At 39.1% G+C, this 26,017-nt stretch overlaps 1 protein-coding gene across 1 annotated transcript in view; it reads left to right on the forward strand.

The window, feature by feature from the left end:
• The first annotated feature begins 1,568 nt into the window (after positions 1-1,568).
• Positions 1,569-26,017, forward strand: part of TSPAN13 (tetraspanin 13) — a 28,462-nt gene continuing 4,013 nt past the window's right edge. Inside the window, exons 1-5 of the mRNA XM_006085046.3 lie at positions 1,569-1,824; positions 19,447-19,614; positions 20,494-20,574; positions 21,647-21,760; positions 24,004-24,117. Of these exons, the coding sequence (XP_006085108.1) occupies positions 1,762-1,824; positions 19,447-19,614; positions 20,494-20,574; positions 21,647-21,760; positions 24,004-24,117 (540 nt within the window). The 5' untranslated portion in view covers positions 1,569-1,761. The remainder of the gene's footprint in view (positions 1,825-19,446; positions 19,615-20,493; positions 20,575-21,646; positions 21,761-24,003; positions 24,118-26,017) is intronic.

Raw genomic sequence — 26,017 nt, forward strand, 5'->3', positions numbered from 1 at the left:
CGAGGTATGAGCTGCTTCACCATTCATTGTTGGCTTCCTTTGACCTCGTCCACACTTTTGAAAAGAGTGCCTTTATTAAAAACTCTTTTCAATTATGCTATTTGAATGAACCATCTCCTTCCTGCTGGATCCCTGACTTATAGGTGGCATGTCGTTGAGAAAAATAAAGAGATTAAACCCAGGGGGAGATGGTTGAAAGTATATTGAAGAAAACAGAGAGAGCTGCCATAGTTGGATGAATATGTTGAAGTGGTGGCAATGTTGGTGACACCCAGAAATGGGAAGAGGAAGACTAGACCCCCCTGCTAATACTTCTTTAGTAAGCCTCTGCCTTTTAAAATGAAAGTCAGAGCATCAAAGTATTGTTGGAGATAGAGGGTAATTTTTCAGATTGGTTTTTGGCATCCTTCTTGGTGTATACAGAAGGTTAATGTGGAATACAAAAGCTAAAGAATCAATGGGGCCTTCTTAATGTGGTGGGGTTTGGAGAGTAAGGAATGGGTAGAAAGGGGAGCAGAGAATTCCAAGGGGACAAATTATTTTAATCAGCTGATATATTTTATTTAGCATATACTTAGCATTTACTATCATATAGTTTACTCAGCATCAATTCTTAGATTCCATGTATGTATCTGAAAATGTCTTTATAAGAACCTTTTTTTGGTAGCAGGTACTATGAAATAACCAAATCTTTTTTGGTTTATTATCTTAGTGCCTGGAACACTGTAGGTATTAAAAACGATTAGATTTACTAATATAGATGTCACTTATTGAGCACTTACCCTGTACCAGACACTGCAAAAAGCTTGACATAGTGTTAGTATCCCAATTTATAGGTCAGGAATCTCAGGATACTAGATGCATTTCTACCGTAGACAATAAAGTGATAATTAATTGACTGAGGCAAAGAATGTCATTACAATTTTTTCAGTTATTTGTGAAAAAAATCTTATTAAAATTCAGGATCGGTAAACAACAACAAAAAAATCTCTCTTGATTTTCTTTTGCATGCACGTATTCACAAGTTCATTAATATTTTGCAAATCTCTAGGATAAATCTGACCTGACAAGACTCCCAAGTACCTTTCCCAGTTTCTGAAAGGAGCAGAGATTTCATCCTCTCCTCTTATTCTTTCAATCATTCCCTTCCTTTCATTTTCCTCCACTTCGTTCTCTCTTTTAAATGCTTGACATTCATTCATTGACTGACTCAGTGACTTATGCCTTCCTTCCTGAATTCAAACAAGGTTTGGTGCTTAACTTTAAAATCTCATTCAAAAATGGTGCCACGTCACCCGCCGGGGCCTAGCACCGCGAGCAGCTGTCTCCGCTTCTCCCCGCATCCAGCCCCGCCCGCCTCCTCACCTGCTCCCCAGGAAGCCGCGGCGAGGCCGAGTCACACGCTCCAGCCCGCGGCTCCCTCCCCTGCGCCCCAGGGCCGCCCCGCCCCTCCCGGGTCCCGACTGGCTGAGCGCACCGATTTGCATATTCCTACCTTTGTTCCCCGCTGGCGGCCAATCAGCGCGCGGGGCGAGGCGGGGCTGCTGGGCGGGGCTCGGGCTCCAGCTGCTGCGGCCGCAGGTTCCCGAGCGGGTCGCAGCCTCCCAGGGCGCGCCGCGCACAGCTCCCCAGCCCCGGGTCCTCCCGCCGGTGTCCGCGCGGCTCTCCCGGCTCGGCCAGGCCCCGGAGGCCAAGACAAAGAGGCTGTTCGCGAGCGCGGGCCAGGTTTACCTGCCGTGGCCGGGCACCGCAGGCTCCAAGATGGTTTGCGGAGGCTTCGCGTGCTCCAAGAACTGCCTGTGCGCACTCAACCTGCTCTACACCGTGAGTCTCCCGAGCCCCTTCCCTGCCGGCCCGGGGGCTTTGCACCTGCTCGGGCCGGTGCTCCTCGGCTTCCCAGCCCGGCCAGCGGCTCTCTTCCTGCAGCCCACGCCCCCTCCCCGTCTTCCCACGCTCCGCGCGCACCGGGCCTCGCCTTCGCCCCCCGAGGGCGACCAGGAGCCGACGCTTGTCGCAGTCTCTTCTTTCCCCTTGTTGTGCAGCCGCGGTCTTTGTGGCTCGCTGGCCCGGTCCCTGCCTCATTGCTCCACCCCGCCCCCTCTCCCACCTCCTTGCCTTTCAGTTATCTGCTCAGACCTCCCCTCGCGCTGACCCTTCTGATACTCCCCCCACCCCCCCGGGTTTCCAAAGCCCATCTGGGGCGGGTTAGGAGGCGGGGGAGTGGGCTCGGGTTTGAGGACCGTTTTTGCAAAAGAGCGTGATCTGCAACTGACAAGGTGGCCCGTGGCCCCTGTGCATCTAGGTCAGCTCTACGTGCTCCGGTGGTTTTCATTGAGGCCACCGAGGAGGTTCACAGGATATCCGCAGCTTCCGAAGTTTGTTTTGTGTTTACATAAAGGGATGTCTTTTTTTGGGGGGGGGGGGGGGCCTGTTTTGCTCCTACTGGATGCTTTTTCCATATGTCTTTCCCTCTTATCGATATCCGAACTCCATTTTAAACGAAATCCTTCAGTAAATACGCGAGCCTCCACCCAAGTCGTTTCTCTCCCTGCCAACCAGCTTGGGCCTTTGAGGGCTCACGCTGCAGTCTCTCTTTGTGATTTTTGAGCTCAGTTCTGGGTGAACCGGAGGATGGGAGAGCAGGTTTCCGTTTATCGACTGCGTACCACGTCCGGGGCTTGACATAGATTTTTGTTCATCATACTGACATGCATCCCAGGCCAGGGGTATTGTTTAAATCCATCAGATCACAGACCAGAAGGGTCTTAATACGTTTACATAGCTGGCAGCTGGCGAGTCAGGAGTAGAACCCAGGCCGTGGAATCCGGTTCTTCCCACAGGCTTCTCTCCCAGAGGGGAGATACTTCCTCTGCTGTCATCATCCCTCCATCATAGAGGCTTGCTTCCTTCTATAAATACACCTGGCGTTTTGCAGCCCCCACCCTGAAAACAAACCCAGCTCCCCTGCAGTAGCGGTGAGCTAGGCCATCTGTGCCAGCTTAGGTTACGTCTTTGGAATGAAGAGGCTGCCTTGTGGTCACCGAGAGGAGCGGGAGGCTGGGTCAGTTTACCAGTTCTGGCCCTTTGTATGTGAACAGGACTGCGAAGCTTTGAAGGCAGGACAGAAGCTGGAATAAAATAGGCTTTTTCTGGTTAGTTAGGAATCTAATCAACATGGTCACTCATGGTCGGCTTGGGGAAAACAGTTCTGGAACACCTCACGTGATACAGCGCCTGGTAATCGGAGATCCATGGCAAGTTTCAGATTAAAATCCACCTTTGTCTTACCTGAAGCGTGCTTATCACGTTGATTATTAATTAAGTAAATGCTGACCAATTCCCCAGGTATTTCCTTTAATTAGCATGGATGGGCTGCTTAGAACCTCAGATTCATCGTTTTGTGCCCTGGCCTCTGCCACCCCCACAATGATTTAGTCACCTGTTCACCAGACACCTAACCTTATAGTGTCTGTTTATAACAGGAAGGTCTACTTTGCATATTACTTGACTGAGATGTCTGTATATAATGGGCAATATGTACATTTTTAAATCTAATCCTATTGTTTTCAAATTATATCATTTCTAGTTGTATTTACTGTGTATCAGGAAAGCAAGGAGAAAGGTAATTCTAAAGGAACATATTAAGACTTTTATACCTACTCTAAATTATTGAGCATTAAAGTGTATTGTGTTGATTTTAATAGCTATGCCGTAAAACTTAATTAATTGGGAATTCACAGGACTATAAAAATGGTTAGCCCTTTTAAATCCTAGGCTTTGTAGACTAAAGGATCTTTCTTTAAATGAATTAGTGTCTATTTCTTATACACGGTGAACAAGCTAATATAACTAGAGCAGTTTAAATTGGAGATGAACGAAAAGTAAAGTAAGGTCTGGAGATGGACCAGGTCTTAAATAGATGCTGAAATTGTACCAGGGCTATTACTTATATTCTGGATTTTCCCTGGTTTCTCCCTCAACATTTTACGATGAGAAATGTGAGGTGGTTGGGGGGAGGGGGGAGGGAGGTTTGAGATTGAAGACTTGAAAGACATGCTTTTTTTTTTTTTTTTTTTTAAGGCAAGAATAGGAGGACCCTTAGGTAGGTTCTGATCCCACCTGAGTCACCATCTCTAACACATACTAAAAACTGCAGGATCAGGCCTGAAGTCATTTCTGAAAGTGTTTAGTAAAATCAGAATTGCTTAAGGAGTGGCAAGGGTAAAGGCCACGGCTTGCTGTGTCATCTCTCTTGTGTTGAAGATTTTCTTGAGGAACTTAGGACTCTACCAGCCAAACTGTCCTTGTACGCAGGTGGCCTGCTAATAAGCCTGAGATTAGAGCAGAAATTCTGATCAGTTCAGAAAGCATGTCACTAAAACAGGTTGGAAGGAACGTTCCCCAAACCTGTCATGGACATTTGATCACTAGACAAAGGTGCATGTTGTCCTGGTTGTTATGGTTTGGTTGTTTTAATTAGTAGGATCCTTAGTACTGAGCCACTGTAAATGTAGTAATATAAACAGTTTATAAGTATGGGAAGAAAGGAAGAAGCTAGTCTCATTGTGCTCCTTCATGAGAAAGAGAAGGACTTCCTTCAGTTGTTCACATTTAGAGAAACTGAGCCCCGGCTGGTTTGGCTCAGTGGATAGAATGTCTGGCTATGGACTGAAGGGTCCCGGGTGCGATTCCAGTCAAGGGCCCTTGCATGGGTTATGGGCTCGATCCTCAGTAGGGGGCCTGTAGGAGGCAGCCGATCAATGATTCTCTCTCATCATTGATGTTTCTATCTCTCTCTCCCTCTCCTTTCCTCTCTGAAATCAATAAAATAGTTTTTAAAAATAGTTTAAAAAAAATAAACTGAAAGTTTCTTCTTGAGTACCTACTATGTGCTAAGCACTGTTCTCAGTCTGAGAACACAACAGTGAACCAAACTGGGCTTTAAAAGCAATATGCTTTTTATTAAGTCTCTTTTTTTATTTGCTACGTATGATCTCAAGAGTTTTATTCAGTCAATAAACATTTGCCTACTGGGTGCTGAAAACTGTGGGAAATAATAAACACATACATAGGCAAATACGTACCCATTCTGTGAAGACTGGTCTAGTTGAGATGCATGGAGTGGGAAAATTAAATGCTGTAGATGAGAGGAACTGCCTTCAGGTGATGTAACATTCGTGGGAGATCTTGAGGGTTAGAGAAATTAGGGGAGTAATGGTATGATTGAATTGGGGAAATGTAGAAATTGCATGGGTCTTTTTTTTACACAGTTTTGGATAGAAATACAAATTAAAATTACTTTGGGAAATGGTTTATTTTATCTTTAATAGTTTTTAAACAAATAATTTTGATTGAAAATATTTTGGCAAATAGTGAAAAATAACTTTTAAAAAGTTATACTAGTGACTTGTGGGGAATTTTAGGAAATATGAAATAAATGATATATTACATCATGTATAACATTTTGAAGATTTATAATTTATCTCTTTGTGCTTCTTAAGCAGAGTAAAGACTTTTACAAATTGCACTGTTGAGATTATATGTAGTTGAGATTATATGTAGATTATATATGTAGTTTTAATTAAGAATGTAAGGAACAGAAAATAAGTTAAAATGTGGTCATAACAGGAAAAAGGCAACTTCAGAAGTTTCAGTTTTGTGTCTTTTTCCATAATCATTCTTTTTTTAAAAAAATATATTTTATTGATATTTTACAGAGAGGAAGGGAGAGGAATAGAGAGCCAGAAACATTGATGAGAGAGAAACATCGATCAGCTGCCTCCTGCACACCCCCTACTGGGGATGTGCCTGCAACCAAGGTACATGCCCTTGACTGGAATCGAACCTGGGACCCTTCAGTCTGCAGGCCAACGCTCTATCCACTGAGCCAAACCGGTTAGGGCTATAATCATTCTTACTTCTAAAATTTTTCCAAGTTATTTTATTGATTTTTTTGTTGTGATTTTTCCCCTATGACTTTGAGTGCTTTAATAAAAATTTCTCCCAAAAATAAAATAAAATTTCCATGCTGCACCAAAAATTATACTGATTTCTGTTTCTTCTAAGATACACATTGTAAAATGGGTAAACATATCATCTTTATCAGATAAAAACATATCCATCTATGCAATTTATGGGGAGAAAAAGCACTGGGTTCAGGAAGAAAACTCAAGTTTGAACACTAACTCTACAACTTGCTTGGAATGTAACCTTGGGCAAACAATTTATTTGAGCTTCAGGTTTTTGTTCATTTATGATATTTTTTACTCATCCCTTATGGGGTTGTAGTGAGGATAAAATAAGAGATGTGGATATACTACAGAAAAGAAAAATTAAATTGTTATAAGTGGAAAAATTGAATTATCTTAAATTTCTGAATTATAAACTTGCATATTATCATGAAGAAATTTTCAAACTATCAGGCTAATAGTAATAGTGTTAACTGATGCAGACACTAAACAACCAAGAGTTTATAGCTCAAAATAGTAATAATCTTGTTTGACATTTTAGTGTGTGGTTAGGTTTATATTATTTTTCTCTCTGCCCTTGTTCAAACTACTGGATGAATTAAAAATATTTAAGTGGTTGCTGAATATTTACTTGCATTTTGAATTTAAAAATGATCCATTATTTACAGAACCTGGAATTTTCACATGATGCTGTTGTGCTGATATTTATAGTCTGCCTTTGTGCCATTTATGTTTGTAAAGTTTCCCAGCCTTTGATTTTAAAACACAGTAACAAAATGTGCCACTTATGTCATTTCTCACTTGAAATGAGATTATCGACTTTCACAAAATTTGACTACATAATTTAGAGTAGCGGTTCTCAACCTGTGGGTCGAGACCCCTTTGGGGGTTGAACGACTTTCACAGGGGTCGCCTAAGACCATTGGAAAACACGTATATAATTACATATTGTTTTTGTGATTAATCACTATGCTTTAATTATGTTCAATTTGTAACAATGAAATTGGGGGTCACCACAACATGAGGAACTGTATTAAAGGGTCGCGGCATTAGGAAGGTTGAGAACCACTGATTTAGAGGCATTTACAAAGAAACAGTTACTTTTGGGAAAAAATGTATTTCAGCCTATTTTTGTAAAGTGAGATTTGAATATTTCAATGGCTTAATTTTACATACAGTTTTAGGTGGTTTAAAAGTGGGCCATCATCACTTCAAATACATTTGAATTATTGGTAAGAATAGACTAAGTTGAGTTTATTTTACTTTTTTTTTTAAAAAAAAGTATTTATATTACCTGAATTCATCCTCCAGACTGTCTTACCATACTAAAATGAATAACCCAAACCCACTTGTAATAATGGATGAAACTCTTGGAAAATAAACCCAAATTCTTTAGCATGCCACGCACGATCTGTCACCATCTGCTCCTCCCATCTGCATCCCTTTATAGATTCCACCCACAGAGAATTTCCCAAATATTTTGCCCTTTCTTGACTTTCTGTCTCTGCTGATCTTCTGCTGACAACCATTAATGCCTTGCTCTGTCTTTGTGAAGTTACTCAAATAGAGCCTTTTCCTTCTTTAGTCAGATGACTTGTTTCCTTAAATTTTCACTTGAGAATCTTAATACTTGAATGCCACCCTAAAGTAGTTCAGTCGGGATTCAGGCGGAGGGGAAGAGCATGTGATTTTTAAAAAGTAAGTTATCTATCTATCTTTCTCTCCATATATATCTTTCTATCTAGCTACAGAAATTACAGCCCATGTTGTAAGACTTTGTTTTACTTTGGCTTTGCCATTGACCCTACCAATGCTCCGTATTGTAGATAGCTGTGTGCTTGCTTTTTCCCAACTAGACCACTAACCTTTTATAGGCGGACATTATAGCTTCCTGTTTGTTGCATCTTTCAGTGAGCAGCATTTTTTAACAAATACGTTTTTTATTGATATTTAGAAAGAGAGAGGAAGGAAGAGGGAAAGAGAGAGATACACACATCAATGTGAGAGAGAAACATCAATTGGCTGTCTCTCGAACACTCCCCTACTGTGGATGAACCAGCAACCTGGGCATGTGCCCTGACGGGGAATTGAACCAGTGACCTTTCGATGCCTGGGAGGACACTCACCAAGGAGCCACACTGGCCAGGGCACATGTTTTTTGTTTTTTTGTTTTGTTTTGTTTTTTTAACACAGAACCTATACTCTCTAAATATTTCCTGAATTGAATTTGCAGAATTGGCTGCCTCCTTTCACCAGAGATCTAGCATACCTAATGGTGTGTGAACATGATAATTTGATCAAAATTAAATGTGGAAGACAACCAAATATTTTAAAACATGAAAGTTATCATTGTGTTGAAAATAATAAAATGTAGGAATTACCTTTATCTATCTACTTATAGAATCTAATATGTTTCTTGAACTACTATATTTTTCTTTTATTGTTGGCCAACCTTCTATATATTTCTGAGGTTTTCCTGAAACTTTTTCCAACTTCCTGTAAAATTGTACTATAATTATAGTTGGCTAGGGTTCTTAATATTATTAGTCTATTGTATTATTATTAGTCTAATATAAATGTATTACCAGGTGAATTAAATTAATTTTCTTTTATTCATTCTCATAATAAATATTGACTGGGCATCAACAGCAGTGAACAAAACCAAAATGAAACATCCTGCCTTCATGAATCTTACATTTATGGGGGAGATAAATGATAACCAAATGAGTAAATAAATTATATGTCATAGTAGAAGGTAAAAACTTGCTATGAATTAAAATGGAGTCAAAAGAATGAGGAGTCGTAGGGGTGTGTAGGGGAGGATAAGTACACAGTTATATATTGTGGTCAGGATTAACCTGCTTGAATCAAAGACTTGAAGGAAATGGAAGGACAAATGGGAAAGTATTTAAGGTCGAGGGTCTGGCCTTTGGAAGGAGCCTGGAGGAGTATTCCTGGTTTATGCAAGAGGCAGAAAGGAGTGTGACTGGGACAGAGTGAGCAGGGGGAGGAGTCGTAGGAAATGAGTCAGAAGTTCTGGGACCGAGAGTATGAAGGGTCTTCAGAGCACTATAAGGACTTCGTGCTTTTACACCAAGTGAAATTGGTGCGTTTGGACCTGATTTTCATTTAACAGATTGTCTGACTAGTGAATTGAGAATAGCTTACAGATGGCAAAAATGGAAGCAGTGAGATCACATGTAAGGCTATTACAATTTAGGCAAGAGTGACGGTGGCTTGGACCAGTATGATAGCAATGGAAGTAAGAGAAAGAGTCAGATGTGGGGTATATTTTGAAGGTGGGGTCAACGTAATTTCCTGATGGATTGGAATGGGGTATGAGAGAAAGAGACAAGTCATAGATTACCCATGTTTATGGCCTAAGCAACTGGCAGGATAGATCTGCTATTCATGGGAATGGGGAAGACTGGGTGGAGCAGGTTTTTGGAGGAAAATTAGGGGTTCACTATTAGATGGGATGCCAAGCAGATACCCAAGTGGAGATCTCAAGTAGCAGTTAGACTAACAACAATGGAGTTCAGGGGAGAAGAATAACTGGAGGTTTAAATTCATGAAGCCATTAGCATTCAGCATGATATTAAGAGTTGAGCCTAGATAAAATAGACAAGTTAGGATAGATGGAGAAGGGCAGTGGTCCATGGATTGAACCAAGGATGCTCTGATAATAAAAGCTTTGGGAGACAAGGAGGAGCCAGCAAAGGAGTCTGAGAAGGAATGGCTGGTCAGGCAGGAGGAAAACCCGGTAGAGTTTGGTGTCCTAGAAGCCAAGTGCAAATTATTTTAAGGCAATAGAATTGAACATCTGTGCCAAATGCCGCAAAGTATTTAGATGAGGACTAAAACTTGATACTTGAATTGATCAGTGAAGTAGTCATTAAAAAGGGCAATTGTCCTTTTATTTTTCATATTATAGACTATGTACCCCTAAACAATAAAGATCTGCTTTCCTGAGTGCCCAGCACATGGCTTGCGTATGATTGGCATTTAGTTAATTGAACGAAGGAATCACTGCAGGGCTCTTCTGCCCACAGCTCCACTTCTTGTTGCCCAGACTGCTGCAAAGAAGTAAGGGATAGTGTCGGAAGTTTGTTGGTAGCCGTAGGTACCATCTCAAACTAGTTACCCTTGGAAAATGGCAAGTCAGGGTCCCTTACTTTTGAATTCCCTTTGTATAATTTCCTCTTAGCAGTTATTACTTACTATAAGCATAAACTAATCTGCTTGGCACAACGAAGAAAAGTATGTGACAAAGGCCTCGTAGGCTTCTGGTGTCATTTGAAGAAGGAAAATTAAATGGAGAACTGAGGTCTTGGCGTCCACACTAAATGTCTGGATATTTAGCAATATCTAGATTTATTTATAGAATTTTCAAATTTCCACCCAGATGTTTGGCATTGTAGAAACACGTGCTTCATCACTGCTGGCATTTTCTTTAGTTTCCACATTAAGTAGAAGTTCAAAGGGATAGGTCAGTATTCAAGTATAATTCCTCATTGGGAATGTTGAACCTTAGAGAGGCAGATTGCCTGTGGCCTTTGTTTTTTTGTTTTTCTTTTAAGTTCTTTTATTCATTTTTAGAAAGGGAAAGTGGGGAGAGAGAATGAGAGAGAGAGAGATATTAATTGAACCCACAACCCTGGTATGTGCCCTGACCGGGAATCAAACCCACGACCTTCCAGTGCACAGGATGACCCTCTGGTCAGGGCTGGAGCCTTTGATTTCTTTTTTTTTAAAATATATTTTATTGATTTTTTTACAAATAGGAAGGGAGAGGGATAGAGAGTTTGAAACATCGATGAGAGAGAAACATCTATCAGCTGCCTCCTGCACACCTCCCACTGGGGATGTGCCCACAACCAAGGTACATGCCCTTGACCGGAATCGAACCCAGGACCCCTCAGTCTTCAGGCTGACGCTCTATCCACTGAGTCAAACCGGTCAGGGCCTTTGATTTCTTTATACATGTGTGGATGCTGTTACATTTTGGTGGTATAATCCTTCTACCAGTCAATTTTATTACTGTTCTATATTTCTCACCCTCCACTACCACCACCACGTCTCTCTTGCTTTTGTGCTGTCAAAACATTTTTGAATCACTTACAGCAGCATCAAATCCAGTTTTTTCAAATGTTCCCCATTCCCTTTTATCCTCAAAGTTACTTACTTGCCCTGGTAGAATTTGGATGCTCAGAAGAAAAAAAAAGTAACTGTTGTAGAAATAATTCCAGTCTTCCTTCGCATCTTGTTTTTGAAATGTAGATATTCAGTGAAAGAATGAAAATCTTTTTATAGGTTTCATAGAGGAAGAATATTCTGGAACATCACGAGGCTGGGTTTCTTCTCTGCAAATATTGTATAGGTTAGGGAATAAGCTTTTGGTGGTCCTTACCGCATTATGAGTGATCTTGTGAGTTCTTTTCTCCAGCAGTATATTTTGAGTACCTTTTTCTGTGCCAGGCACTTAGCCAGGGGCTAAGACTACCAGGTCTACATGAGCCTTGATTGTATGGCACTTAAAGTGCAGAAGAATTCCAAGTATGGCTGGAGGTGGGCAGGTGACTCATGAATCACCTCAGAGGTAATCCAGACCCTTTGCATTCTTGGACTTGTCAAGCTGGGATTTGGACTTTATGCTAAAATTAGAAACAAAAGATAGCCAGTGTGGATATGACCTGATCTTATTGGCTTTAAGAAAAAGACCATTAGAGAACACCATATTAGGAACAGAGTTCAAATGTAAGTAATAGAAACCCAGTTATTGCTACTCAGTACTAAGCTTTATTATTTTCATGAAGCAACATGTCCAGAGCAGGTGCACAATTCAAGCATGTTGTCTAGTCCTAGTCTTCATCTGTTTTCCTGCTCCATCATCCTTGGATGTCATTTTCTTCCTTGGCACCAAATTGCATCTGTAATGCTAGCCATCATGATCTGTTCCATACCAGAAGAAGGATGATGCTGTAAAATGCTATTGTCTGGTAAAGTTGAGTCATTTTTTTGGCGGGGGGGGATGGTGGTGGGGGAAAAGTTTAATTGAGGTATGATTGACATATGATAAGCTGCCCAATAAGATATAAATTTAATGAATTTTGACATATACACCTGTGAATCCATCATCACACTCAAGACCTTGAAGATTTCCATCACCCCCCAAAGTTGTCTTATCCTCCTTTGTAATCCCTCCCTCTGCTCCCAGTCTGCAGTCAACCACTGACCTGCTCAGCAGTGAAATTTAGGCTGGAGTTAAATTTGGTAAGTGTAGGAAGGGTGCTTGCAGAAGATGGCCTAGGACATTTCTCTGGCTCATTAATTTCCTTGTTGTTGGGAAGGTGGTCACAGTGGTGAAGGTAGACAGAGTCAAAGCAAATTTGCAGGCATTAAAAAAATTTATGGTAAGTGCTTGCAAATCAGAGCCTATATTAATCAGAATTCTTCATGGGTTATAGATGAGCTTAAAAGAATGTGTTGGCAAGGTAGCATAAGCTCTTAAATATAATTGGACATCCAGTAGTTGTATCATCAAGTGTGACTGGATCAAGGAGCTCAGAAAAGACCAGAATTCTCTTGCTCCTATCATTTCTCAGCTCACCTTGTCTCTGCTTAGATTATTTTTGAGGCTAGATCTTTACATGTGCAAGATGGCAGAATCAATTTTAATTATCCTGATAGCTTGCTATGCCAGAGGAGCCCATTTTCAAAAATCTTTACAAATCTCTGTATTATCATCCTAGAGACCCGGTGAACGGATTTGTGCACCGATGGGGTCCCTCAGCCTGGCCTTCGGGGATCGGGCCGAAACCGGCAGTCCAACATCCCCCGAGGGGACCTGGAGTGTGAGAGGGCACTCTGCAAAGTTGCTGTCACTCAGCAGCTCCTGTATTGAGTGTCTTCCTCCTGGTGGTCAGTGCATGTCATAGTTACTGGCCGGTTGGCCGGTCACTTAAGCTTATATATATATCTAGATGGGACAGTTTATGGACCCATTAAATGAATCAATCACTGTGGGTAGGAGGATGAGCAACTATGATTGATGGGCTGAAATCTTGTGTCTCTGCTGTTGGTAGTGGTAGGAGGGGGCTGGTGAGACACTATGATTAAGAGTTTTACAATAAGTGTATGAGCTGGGTTGTAAAAGCAGCAGATGTCCACTACAGAGCTCACTTCTCCGGGCAGCAATTTATCTGGTTCTTCTATTCCTAATTCTAAAACATTTGGGTAACTCCTTCATTATTTGAAAGGGTTAGTGTAGTGGTTTAATACTGCAGCACCCACTGAAACTGAATTATGAAGAACATTGTGCACAATATACTTTTTTTAAATTCTACAATGGCATTGCATATATCAAGCCAGAAGGTGCAAAACTACATGTTTATTAGTTTTAAACAATTTTATTTGCTAGAGTGAGTGAAAAGATAAAAGGCTTTTAATCCAGAGTAGAACTTCTGGCTCCCCTACTCCAGGTAATACATTGTGTACTTGTGTGTGAATGTATTGTATGTGCCAACATTTCTAGGTCAGGCAAAAGAAAAAGAAAAAGCACAAAATGAACCTGGTAGTTGACTCATAGAAAGGTCATTTGAGTTAGAGGACTTCATTGTTCCTTTATCCCTGACCATACAGCCAGGTTTAATAGGGAGTAAATTAAAGAGATGCTATTCAAATGCATCTCAATCTGGCTGCAAAGAAAAAAAAAACTACAATTTCTTAGGCAATATAATACTGTCTTTAGTATTATACCTCAATGTTAAAAATTACTTAGCTGTATTGTTAGGCACTATGATATAATCCTACAGGGAGAAAAAATGCACCGAGCAAAAAGTTTCCCACCGCCGTGCCTGTGTCACTGGGCATGTCATTCTACTACTTTGATTTATCACCTCTAACATGAAGGGACGATTAAGATCACTGGCCGCAGCTTTGTGCCTCGTTGTTCTCATGAGCATTGACTGAGAATTGCTATGTCCTTTCCACTAGTGCCCTCTGTTTCTTCCCAGTCATAATCTATCCATGTGCGTGTACAATGGTTTTGCCTCCTCCTCCTCCTCTCAGGATTTGCTTGGGGAAGCAATGCCAGTTGTAGACACTTTATAATCTGGCTTTGGCATGATTATAGTTCTTGTAATCTCTCCTTGAAAAGCTCTTTTCATGATTCACTTTTCTTTGTTTTAAAGGGAAAACAGGAAAGGTTGGCGCTTCCTGCTCATAAAAACATTGCTATCAACGAGTTAACAGGTCCACAATCTGTTTTTATCAGCATCTGTCTCAAGGGAAGGAAACTATTTGTCATGGGTCTAAATTTACTTTCTATTACAATTGTCTCATAAGGAAACTGTTGTTGAACAAAAGATTCCTGCAGCTTCGGTGTCTACCAAGTTCTAGTGACAAACAGAGGCTTTTAAATTATACAGTTAGAATTAATTTTATTGGAAGTTAACAATGGTTAGATTGCTAGTTTGGGAGACTTCATTATAATCCCATTCTCTTAAAAATTACAAACCGACCATAACGTAATTACCACTACCCAGAAATAGTTTAATTATTATCTTTAAAGAGTTCCTTTATAGTAGCAGTTAAAGAGGCTAATAATCATATCTATTTAGTTGCATATCACAAATCATCAGGTTTTACTTCAAATTTAAAATTATGACTACTTGGGGGATTTTTATTATAATGTGTTGAAAATACCGGTCACATTCAAGAAAACATTTATGTTGTTTTCAAATTTTTAAGTAAAAAAACCTGACATACTTTGCAGGTTTATCAGAAAATGATTAGCTCAAATGAGTTTATGTTTGGACAGTTCCATAGTTGTAGTAATAAATGCAAAATTTGTTGTGCATTGAACAGTTAAAGCTACCTTCTCTCCCACCTTACAAATGAGAATGTATATGTGCGTGTGTGTGTGTGTGTGCACGCGCGCGCACGCGCGCGCGCATGCAGGCGGGTGCTTGGGAATTGGATATGAGAAGGGGGTGTAGTGGTGTGGTATCTTGTTCCATATGTAAGAGCACCCAAGTATGACCTACAGCTTTGCTTTCTGTCATAAACAAGTGGAGATGCAATGAATTATTGCCTACCGACTTCAGGTGTATACCACCTTTTCAAAAGCCTTTCTTTTCCCTAAATGGAGCAAATTATAGGAGAGAATGTGGATAGTACTTGGAGATGCACAGATAGGAATTAATGTGAAATATCTGAGAGACATATGAGATCTTAATGTAAGTAGCTATGTTTGGGGAATAGTGAGAACAAAGGCTGACTAAGAAAGCTGGACCAATTTTCAGAGGAAAGCAGCAGAAGAATTTAGAATTGGTTCTGTTAAATTTTTGAAGCTAGTTTTAATCAGGAAATATTTCATATGCACGGAAAATAATATGCGCTCTCCATCCTATTTCCCATTTTTCTCCTCTCAAAGAAGTTACCATCCTGAAACCAACATCTGTCATTTCCACACATATTTTTATGTTTATGACAGCTTGACCTATTAATCAACCACAAAGAATATATATGGTATTGTTTGTGTTTGAAAACTTATACGTATATACATGCTTTATCAATATTTATACAATTTTTTTTAGATCTTTTATGTTTGAAATTTATCAACTTAATAGAAATGGATCAAAGTCATTTGTAATCTACTGTGTGATCACACCAGTTTATGAATTCCCTTGTCATGGTGTTGAGGTTTTCAATTTTTTACTATTAAAAATAAGGCTGCGGAAATCCTCTTTTTCTTAAAAAATGATTTTGCTGAAAGCTTATCAATTTTTTCTTTTTTTAATGAAGCTTTATTTATCCTTCCTATTACATGTTTCTCTTCTTTCTGTTTTTATTGGATTTGCTCTGTCTGGCTCTTTTTCAGATCTGCATTTTTAAATATAGTTTTGCTTTTTCCCCCATGTTGTTTTTATTCCTTTTATCTTTTTAGTGAGTTTAATTTTACTCCTATTTATTTGGTTCTATTACCTCAAGTTCTTGGGAATGCTAATTCTATTTTTGCATCTCCATTAGATTTTTTTTCTTTGTGTTTTGTAATTTTTTTGATTGACAACAAAGTGTGTTTTTTTTTTCCTTTGGGAATGGTATCAGGACTGGGATTCAGAAGTGCCCCTCCTGAGTCATTTTGGATTTGTTTCTGTGAGTTTTTCTCTCCTAATTTCATGACAGCCTGCAATCAGCTTTTATCTAAATTGCTTGGCTTGAAGGTTGTTGCATGCCTGGGCAGTGTACATTTAGACTCGAGACATGGGCATGGTAGGCTTGGTGTTTCTCTTTCTTGCAGAAGGCTTTTTGCAGAGACTGAAAAATCTTTACTGTCTTCCTGGGAAACAAATCAAAGGAAGAATATTTTCGTTACACATGAAAATTACATGAATTTACATTTCACGTCTTTAAGTGAAGTGTTCTTGGAACCCTGCCCTGCTCATTTATGTGGGTATTTTCTATTGCTACTTTCCTCTTATAGCTGAATAGTGATCCACAAAGCCAAATGGAAATATCTGGCCCTTTACAGAGAAAGTTTCCAACCTTTGTTCTAGTCGGGATGTCTTGTCTTTGGCTTTAGGGAACAGTGGACATCAACCATTGGTTGATGAATATTTAACTCGTGGTCAGAACTTCATTAATATAGTAAGGATTTGGTATGAGTCCCAAAGGATTCTTTAAAACTATGGGGTTAGAAGACTTTTAGATATCATATTATTCATGCTTCACAACTTTTTGTCTCTAAGACTCAAATAAAGAAAGATAGAGTGATAGTCCTGCCCCTGAATTTAATTGAATTAAGACCCAGAGATCATATCCAGGACTTGAAGTTGGCACGTATGCTGGTTAATTTTATATGTCAACTTGGCTAGGCTGTGATGCTCAGGTGTTTGTGTAAGCGCTAGTCTAAATGTTGCTAGATGGTATTTTTTAGATGTGATTAACATTTACATTCAATTGATTTTAAGTAAAGCAAATTATCCTCCATATTGTGGGCCTCATTCACAATATTAAAAAAAAGAAAGCATTAAGAACAAAGACTCAGGTTTCCTAAGGAAGAAGGAATCCTGTCTAAAGACTGTCTCATAGAGATCCGACCTGCATTTCCAACCTGCCACCCTGCCCTATAAACTTCAGACTTACAAGTCCCACAATTGCATGAACCAAGTCCTTAAAGTAAATCTCTCTCTCTAAATATATATCCTATTAGTTCTGGTTCTCTGGAGACCCTGACTGATACAGCAAGGCACTTTGATGTGTGGACCATCTTCAGTGTTTGGTTCGATGATGCAGTAACGATGCTAAGCGTAGCCCTCTCTCCTCACTGTGGTGAGGCCTGTCCCTGCATCGTCTCGCCCTTCTTGCTTCACACCTTCTTCCCGTTCTGCCTTTTTCACCTCGTGAAAGGAAACGTGCTATATTTGGATGCCACAGAGTCAGAAATAAGCTCACTTGTGATGGGGCAGAGAGGACTTTTTCTCAACCCAAGGTGGTTTGAAGTGCTGAGAAGATTGTGAGTGAAATGATAAAAATGAGAAGCCAATGGACCTGCTGATAGGAAGCCGTTGAGAAAATGAGAGGGACTTGCACATGTCTGGGTAGCAAAATTTGTGAGAATATTTTCCTCCCCCTCTCCTTCTAAAAAGAAAAGCTTTCTGTGTGAACTAACTGCACTGGAAGAGAAGTCTGTGTACTCCCATAGCCATGTTTGTCATGCTTCTGATAGTTACTTTCCTTCTCAAGTTTTGCTTCTTTATAATAAATGGATAAAAATACAAGTATATGTACTGTTTGTCAACATTTAGGAGTTTGACTTGTATCTCTACATGTGTGTGAAGTTTTATATGCCAAGTCATTTGAAATTTGTGTCTAATAAACTATGATCACATGTATCAAAAATTATACATTTGAGTATAAAAAGACTCATTGGAATGAGTGGTGATTTATTTTTTTTTATTTTGAAATTTTTTTTAGGCCTTGAAATGGTGCTAAAAATATTACATTTTATTCATTTTGATTTCTCCCAACTGGGTTTTATACTATCAACTTGTTCCAGGAAATGGTGGACTCTCCACTGAATTGAAGATCCTATCTCATTCCTGTTCTCTCACCCCCATCTTTCCCACAGATCTGTCTAAGCTATATCTTCCATCAGCTAATTATAATCTTCATATGCACGCTATTGATTTACATGTTATTTTAAATAAATGGTTGTAACTTTGTGTTTTTTAGGTAATGACCGATTTTTGAGGCATGTGTTCTCTCTCTTCACTTGGTTTAGTTTTATAATGCACAAAAGTGGGCAAAAGTAGGTTTACAGTTATTCATATGGAAAAAGACATGCAGGTTAAGAGGACTACAGTAGCTTTATTAGCTCAGAAGAATGTCACAATGCAACTGTAAATCTACTTCTGCCTACTCCTGTATAAATAAAATTATTGGAATATAAAATAATTTATTCTCAGAATGCCATTTTTACTCTGAATACATAAAGTCTCTTATATTCCTTTCATCCGGAAAGTTCTAACGGTTTCTCTCCATACAGTGGGCCCTTGAATAATGCAGGGGTTGGGGCACTGACCCCCAAACAGTTAAAATTATACGTATAAGTTTTGACTCCCCTAGAACTAAACCACTAACAGCCTACTGTTGTCCAGAAGCCTTACTGATAACATAAACAGTTGATTAACACATATTTTGTATGTTATATGTATTACGTACTGTATTCTTATAACAGAGTAAGCTAGAGAAAAGAAAATGTTAACAAGAAAATAGTAAGGAAGAGAATGCATTTGCAGTACTGTAGGTATTTATTGAGAAGAGTCTGTGTGTAAGTGGACCCACACAGTTCAAACCTGTGTGTTGCTCAAGGGTCAAGTGTATATGAATTCTAATAGAATAGATAATGGCACCTAAAGCACTTTATTTCAGCAACAAGTCTGTGAAAAACTTTTGATTGTCCCCAATGACCAGGTTCTGTGATAGGTTCTGGGGAGATAAATGAAGAGATGGAAAGATGAGGGGGAGGCTTATTCTCAAGTTGCCCAGAGAAGAGTGAGATTAGTTTAGTTTGTTGGGGAGTAGGAAGGCATGACAGGGAAGGGTGCAGTCCAGCTGGAAAGATACGTGATTTCCATGTGAAGCAATCAGTATGTTAGAATGAAATATATTGGAGTCTAGAAGCTTTATATGTGCTATTATTTCAAAAACTTAAGTAGAAATTAGTTAGACTTAGTATAAACCAGAGGAGGCTCCATAATAATTTTGTAGGTTATTATTAGTTTTTTCTTAAAGCATGACTGAGGGTTGATATAATTTGCTAAAACAAACTATCAACTGAGATCTTGTGTGCATTCTAGTATTATTAATCATTTATAAGATACTAAGTGGGCCTGAAAAATGTTCTTGATATTATTATATCAAATTGATGCCATTCCCTCTCTCTCTTCTCCCTTTTTGTTTGCTTTTGCAGCTGGTTAGTCTGCTGCTCATTGGAATTGCTGCATGGGGCATTGGCTTCGGGCTGATTTCCAGTCTCCGGGTGGTCGGCGTGGTCATTGCAGTGGGCATCTTCTTGTTCCTGATTGCCTTAGTGGGGCTGATCGGAGCTGTGAAACACCATCAGGTGTTGCTCTTTTTTGTATCCTTTCTTAAAAGAGGAATTTTACCCCAGTTGTGTTTGTTCTTACTTTTATCGATTATTCTTTAATCACTATGACTATTTAAATTATCATTAGGAAATTGTCAGAAACTCCTAGCAAGCCCTATATGCATTTGTTCAACCAACATTAGGAGCATTTCTTAAGGTGAAATTATTGTGTATTTGCATATTTCCAGTATCTGCTTTGCATATCATGAAGAATATATTTTGCAAGTTCATTATAGTTCTGTTTATGTATTGCAGGTTCAGTTATACTGAACTAATTTAGTAACTTCTTAGCTTTTTCCAACATATGAATATTTGGTTGAGAATTTTACAGTGATATACTGTATATGTTTACCTATTCCTATTTTATATATGTAAGAATTTTAATCTCAATGAAATTCTTTTAAAAAAATATATTTTATTGAATTTTTACAGAGAGGAAGGGTTAGGGATAGAGAGTTAGAAACATCGATGAGAGAGAAACATCGATCAGCCGCCTCCTGCACACTCCCCACTGGGGATGTGCCCGCAACCAAGGTACATGCCCTTGACCGGAATCGAACCTGGGACCCTTGAATCCGCAGGCCGACGCTCTATCCACTGAGCCAAACCGGCCAGGGCATCAATGAAATTCTTATAGGTCGGCTTTTAGTTAAATAATTATCATTGCTGTCAATATTTTTCTATATGAACTTGCAACTACAGTGTATTATCAAAATAATAATAATTATGTGTATTCTATTTAAATTTTCTCTAATTGCCATTTGTTCTGCTTTCTGGCTAAATTCCTTCTGGTACATTCTAAAGTTGTCAGTACCTTTGTTTCATGTTGTTTTAACAGTGTCGAGAAATAACCTTAACTTTAATTCTCAGTACATGATCATTCTCTTACTTGTATTTATTGTTCAGTTTTCTGTATCGTGTGCTTGTTTAGCCCTGAACGAAGAGCAACAGGTAAGCAAAGACTTTTCCCATTTACTTTATTATGCCACATAGTATGTGTAGGAAAAAGGGGGAAGGAATAATTGAAAAATAATCTCTTCTTACACAAAATGCCATTGCACTTGATATAGCTAAAATATTTTGTCCCTGATTGCATCAGTCCGTTGATTTTCAACTTTTTTCATCTCAGGGCACATATAAACTAATTACTAAAATTCTGCAGCACCCTAAAAAATATAATTTTTGCCTATCAGACAAAAAAAAGGTATAGTTTTGATTCACTCACACCAGATGGATATTATTGTGTTGGCTGTTGTTATTTTTTTATTTGACAATTTAAGGGAAAAGAGGTCATTGTCGCTGACTAAATAGTCAGGTATTGCATGTTTTGAAAATTCTTGCAACATACCAGTTGAAAATGACTACATTAGTGGGGCTGATTGGAACCCTAGAACTGTTGCTGTATTTTTGCATCTTTTAAAAGGATTTTGCCCCACTGGGTAAAAAAGCAATAATGCTAACAGATGTTCACCCATTCTTTCCTCACCATTATGCAATGAAACATTTACTCCAGAATGTTTATGGTTCCATTCTACAATTAATCTTTTCAGAGTAATTTGTAGAAGCATATGGTCTCAGTCTTGGGGCAATGGAAAATTTTTCTTGTTATACTCTGAGGATTATGCCTTTCAACCAACCGGTTCTTTTAAATTGCATGTAAAATTTAAGAGTTTTTGTTCTTGGGATAGAAACAGTGCCTTAATTTTTGTTGCAGATTGAAGTATAACCCTTTTTCTTCCCAGGGCCATTTGGATATTTATAGCCCATTTGGATATTAGTGGGCCATACAAAATTATCAACTTAAAAATTAGCCTGCTCTATTTGGTCAAACATTTAATTAACTCACCCCTAATGCCTTGGCAGGGCCAGACCCAATGATTTCATGGGCCTTATACAGCCTACAGGCGGGATGTTCCCCACCCCTGTTTTAGGTACATGCAGTATTAAAAATTGCAGGCTGTAGATTTATACATTTTTTTCAGGGATGACACATTTTAATGTGTATGTTCAATGGCTGTTCTAGGGTCAGCTTCTGGAAGTTGGTTGGAACAATACAGCAAGTGCTCGTGATGATATCCAGAGAAATTTGAACTGCTGTGGGTTCCGAAGTTTTAACGCAAATGATACCTGTCTGGCTGTAAGTACAAAGTATAAGACATATTTTGGAGACAATACTACATACACATGAATAATGATGAACATAGGAGAAATGGACTTTCTCATGCTGAATTGTATTTTAAAAATGCTTTGCATGTGCCTAAATTATATGCCATGTATCATTTGTCCTCAAATATCTACTTCTGAGATTACTGAATACTCCAGGGTCCTGCTAAACACAGATGCTTTTAGGTCTTTGCCCCTAATTCCTTCTTATTCACCTCCTCCTAGAACAGGGTGTGAAAGGGAAATAACAGCAGATCAGCCTTAGAGGTCAGAGGAGGCGTCTAAATATCTTTGTTTGGCAAAATATCGGGGTCGTAGGTGGTCTATGCTAAAATGGACTTTTTAACTATTCCCTCTGTCCCATAATAATAGTAACAGTTGATGAATGTAATTTGTCCCATAATCATAGTAGCAAACGAAAATAAATATAGAACGCAACATTTATTATCAAAAAACTAGATTAAATTAAACAATAAATTAAAAATAGTACTCCTAATTTTTATTTTGAGTGTTCAGATAGTTTTTGGATTTTTCAATAATTTTGTTACTGCATTTTAAACTTGTAGGTAGGATCCCTTGGCTGCAAAGGTTTGCTTTCCCTATATCCATGAGCTTAAAATTATTGGAGCCATCGTTCTTCATTGCTTCCAGCATAACTTGTTGAAGTGACAGAAACATATTATCCAGTATTTCGGGAGAAATATTATCAAAGGCTAATATGGTGCCTCTTCTGCTAAGAGGAATATGTTTAAGTTTTTCAAGTTTTTCTCCATAATCTTTGCATTTATGTCCACAGTTTTGTTTTTTCAAAGAATCAACATTAGCATAAGATTCTCCTTGACAATTATTTTCGGAAGCACGTTTCCAAATTCTTGATATGGACATTCTGTTGCACTTAAATTGTTTTGCAGCTAACGAAATTGCACCTTTCTGCAACTTTTCCTTTTTATTTTGATCCATCAAGAACTGGACAATCACAACTCGATCTTTGCTTGAGCACTCTCTTTTTTTCATCTTACTTTTACAATGGGTTGATATTCAACTGAAATAAAACAATTGCTTTCGATCAGCGGATGAAATTAGAAAAAGAGTTATAATTCGTAATAATTAGATTAACCTAAAAATTGAAAGATGTGTCAAAACAAATGACCGATGTCATGAAACATTGATTTTGATTGAAGGCTTCGCAATTCTGCGCAACAACATAACTTACAGCTGCATTCGCCAATAATTCCCGTTTAAATATTCACTTGCTACTATTATTATGGGACAGAGGGAGTACTAAACGTCCTCAGGGTGGAAGGCACATGGAACTGTCTTTTTTTCCCTCCCTTCTTTCCCATCACAACTTCTTGCTTTTTCTTTTTGGGAACTGAGCTAGTGATGGACCAATGGGAGCCACCCTTTTGTCCAGGCCAGCCCCAGTGCCAACCTGATCCTGTATGAGGATGGACGTGGAGCTTGGCTCTCTTAGGACATTCACATGTGTTTATATTTGGGGGAAACGCCTATTACCACCCCTCTGAGCCCTGAGCTTGATATGTCCTCAATGAGGTTTCTTTTGTGGAATTATTAGTTTTTTTTTTTTTATTGCTGTGTACTATGTTGTCACAAATTTAGTGGCTTAAAACAACACCCATTTATTATCTAAGCTTCCATCGGTCAGGAATCTGGGTATGACTTCACTGGGTCCTCTGCTCAGTATCTCACCAGGATGAAATCCAGGTGTTGGCTGGGGCTGCAGTCTCATCTGAGGCTGGGAGTCCTCTGCCAAGCTCAGGAGTTGTTGGCAGAAATCAGCTCCTGGTGATCGAAGGACTGAAGTCTTGTTTTCTTGCTGGGTGTCTCTCCACTTCCAGAGGCGACTCTCAGGCCTGACTATGCAGCCATCTCATGATGTGGTGGCATCAACGTCGGCATGACGATCTCTCCGTTCTGTGAGGACAGTTACTGATGTAATGCAACATAAACACGAACCTGACTCTCCATAGTATTCAGACATCCCATCCACACTCAAGAGGGTGATCCTTCAGGGCGTGGGCACTGGGAGGGGGGATCTTAAGAGCCGTCTTCAAATGTTGGATGCTACTGAAGAACCAGGCCCCATATGGGATAGAATTCTCCAGGCGTTCACTTATTTTTGTGGGTGCAGGTTTTATAAATGTACTTTGTATAAATGTACTTTGAAACAAAAGTTCTTCTCTTTACTTGATTCAGAGCTGTAAGACAAGCGGCCACCCCTGCTCACCGTGTGCTCCGATAATAGGAAAATATGCGGGAGAGGTTTTGAGTTTTGTCGGGGGCATTGGCCTGTTCTTCAGTTTCACAGAGGTACGTGCAAATAACTCGGTGCCTTCCCTCCTTTGTCATAGGGTTTCTTGTTGTATATGGCATTTTACCTTAACATGTCACTTAACCTGGCCAGTGTGGCTCAGTTGGTTGAGCATAGTCCCATGTACCCAAAAGGTCCCTGGTTTGATTCCTGGTCAGGGCACATGCCCGGGTTGTGAGCTTGATCCCCAGTAGGAGGCAGCCAATCCATGTTTCTCTTTCCTCCTTTCCCTTCTGTTTAAAATCAATAAAAATATATTAAAAAAATAAAAACAAACAAGAAAACACAAACTTTAGTCATGAGAACTTAATGCAGATGGAGAAAAACTGGGATGAGCACTCTCCGCGTACATCACTAACTAGATTCAAGTTATCAGAGTGCTGCCGCATGGTTTCTTTCTTTATATCTGGAAATTATTTTGAGAATTTTTTTCTTTTGAGCAGCTCCGTTTCTTCTCATCAGATCACACGACCTTCAGTTATGCCTATTTTCTTTAAACTGGGCTAGTTTTTTTAAAGAACAGTTTTGAGGTCATAGCAAAATTGAGAGAAAGGTACAGAGGTTTCCCACATACCCCTTGCCCTATATATGCATAGCCTCCTCCATTATCACTATGACTCACCATTACTGATACATTTGTTACAGCGAATGAACCTACAATGACACGTCATAATCACCCAAAGTCCATAGTTTATATTAGGGTTCACTCTGGATATACCTTCTGTGGGTTTGAACAAATGTATGACACATATCCATCATTGTAGTATCTTACAGAGTATTTCCACTGTCCTAAAAATCCTCTGTGCTCTGTCTATGCATCTCCTCTCCTACTGTTTTTAAAAAATTTAAATTTTTAAGAATTTGTTAAGAATATAAACTCATGAGTCTTAGATTTCTAAAGTGTTCTTTCATGGAACCCTGTTCTATATTTTATATACCATGTTCTTTTGAAACCCAGCTAGAAATTTTAATAATAATTTATATAACCTGATATTTTCTGGATAATGAATATTTTATAGGCTCTGTCAGTTTAAACTTTTTAAAATTTTATTCAGTATTTCACAGAATCACAGATTCTCAGAGTTTCAAGGGATGAGGCTAACTGACTGATGATGTCCTATCATAGGTGAAACAATGATTTGATTCGAACTATTAATACCTGAAAATAAATTTAAACTACCAAAGTAGCATTGATTTAGAATCTGAAAAAAAATTACGACAACTAGTACATGTTCTTTGTTAGAAGCTTTAGAAAATACAGAAAATTATGAAGATGAAAGATTAAATATATCTACTAACTAAAATGACCTACTCAGAAATAGTGAATATTTCTATTTTGGCATATTTCCTTTCTGCCTTTCTATATTTATACTTAGTAGAATGAGTATAGGTTTATTCCTGCATACTCTACATTTCTATGTTATAAACAACACTTTGGCAACTCACGGTTACTGGGTGTAGGTTCCAGAGTCAACCGAGTTCACCATCAGGGCAAGTCATGAGCATGTTTGTAAGCTCAAAACCCTATTGATTCTAACTTAGATCTTGTTGCATTTTGGGTGTAGCCTACCTTCCAGGCTCTCGCCCTGGGGATTGTGGGAGGAGCTACTGGTTCAGCACTGGGGCAAAGGAAGGGATTGGCTTGTTTCCTCACTTAAGGCTGAATTGGAGGGATTCAATTCTGGTATAATATGGCTCCAGATTATGAGTATTTTTACTCAACGGCTTTGTTTTCCCAAAGGACCATAGCTTACATAATCGGCATATATCCAGGGATGATAATAAGAATATTTAACAATCTCAAAATTCTAACCGGAAGGTCCCCGGGTGTGTTTCCGAGGCAGGGTCAGGGAAATGATGCTGGGGCAGGTTGCGAGGTGCCAGAGAAGTAGCTGTTTG

Source organism: Myotis lucifugus, unplaced genomic scaffold (assembly GCF_000147115.1).
Source record: "Myotis lucifugus unplaced genomic scaffold, Myoluc2.0 scaffold_15, whole genome shotgun sequence".
In the NCBI taxonomy this organism is placed as follows: domain Eukaryota; kingdom Metazoa; phylum Chordata; class Mammalia; order Chiroptera; family Vespertilionidae; genus Myotis; species Myotis lucifugus.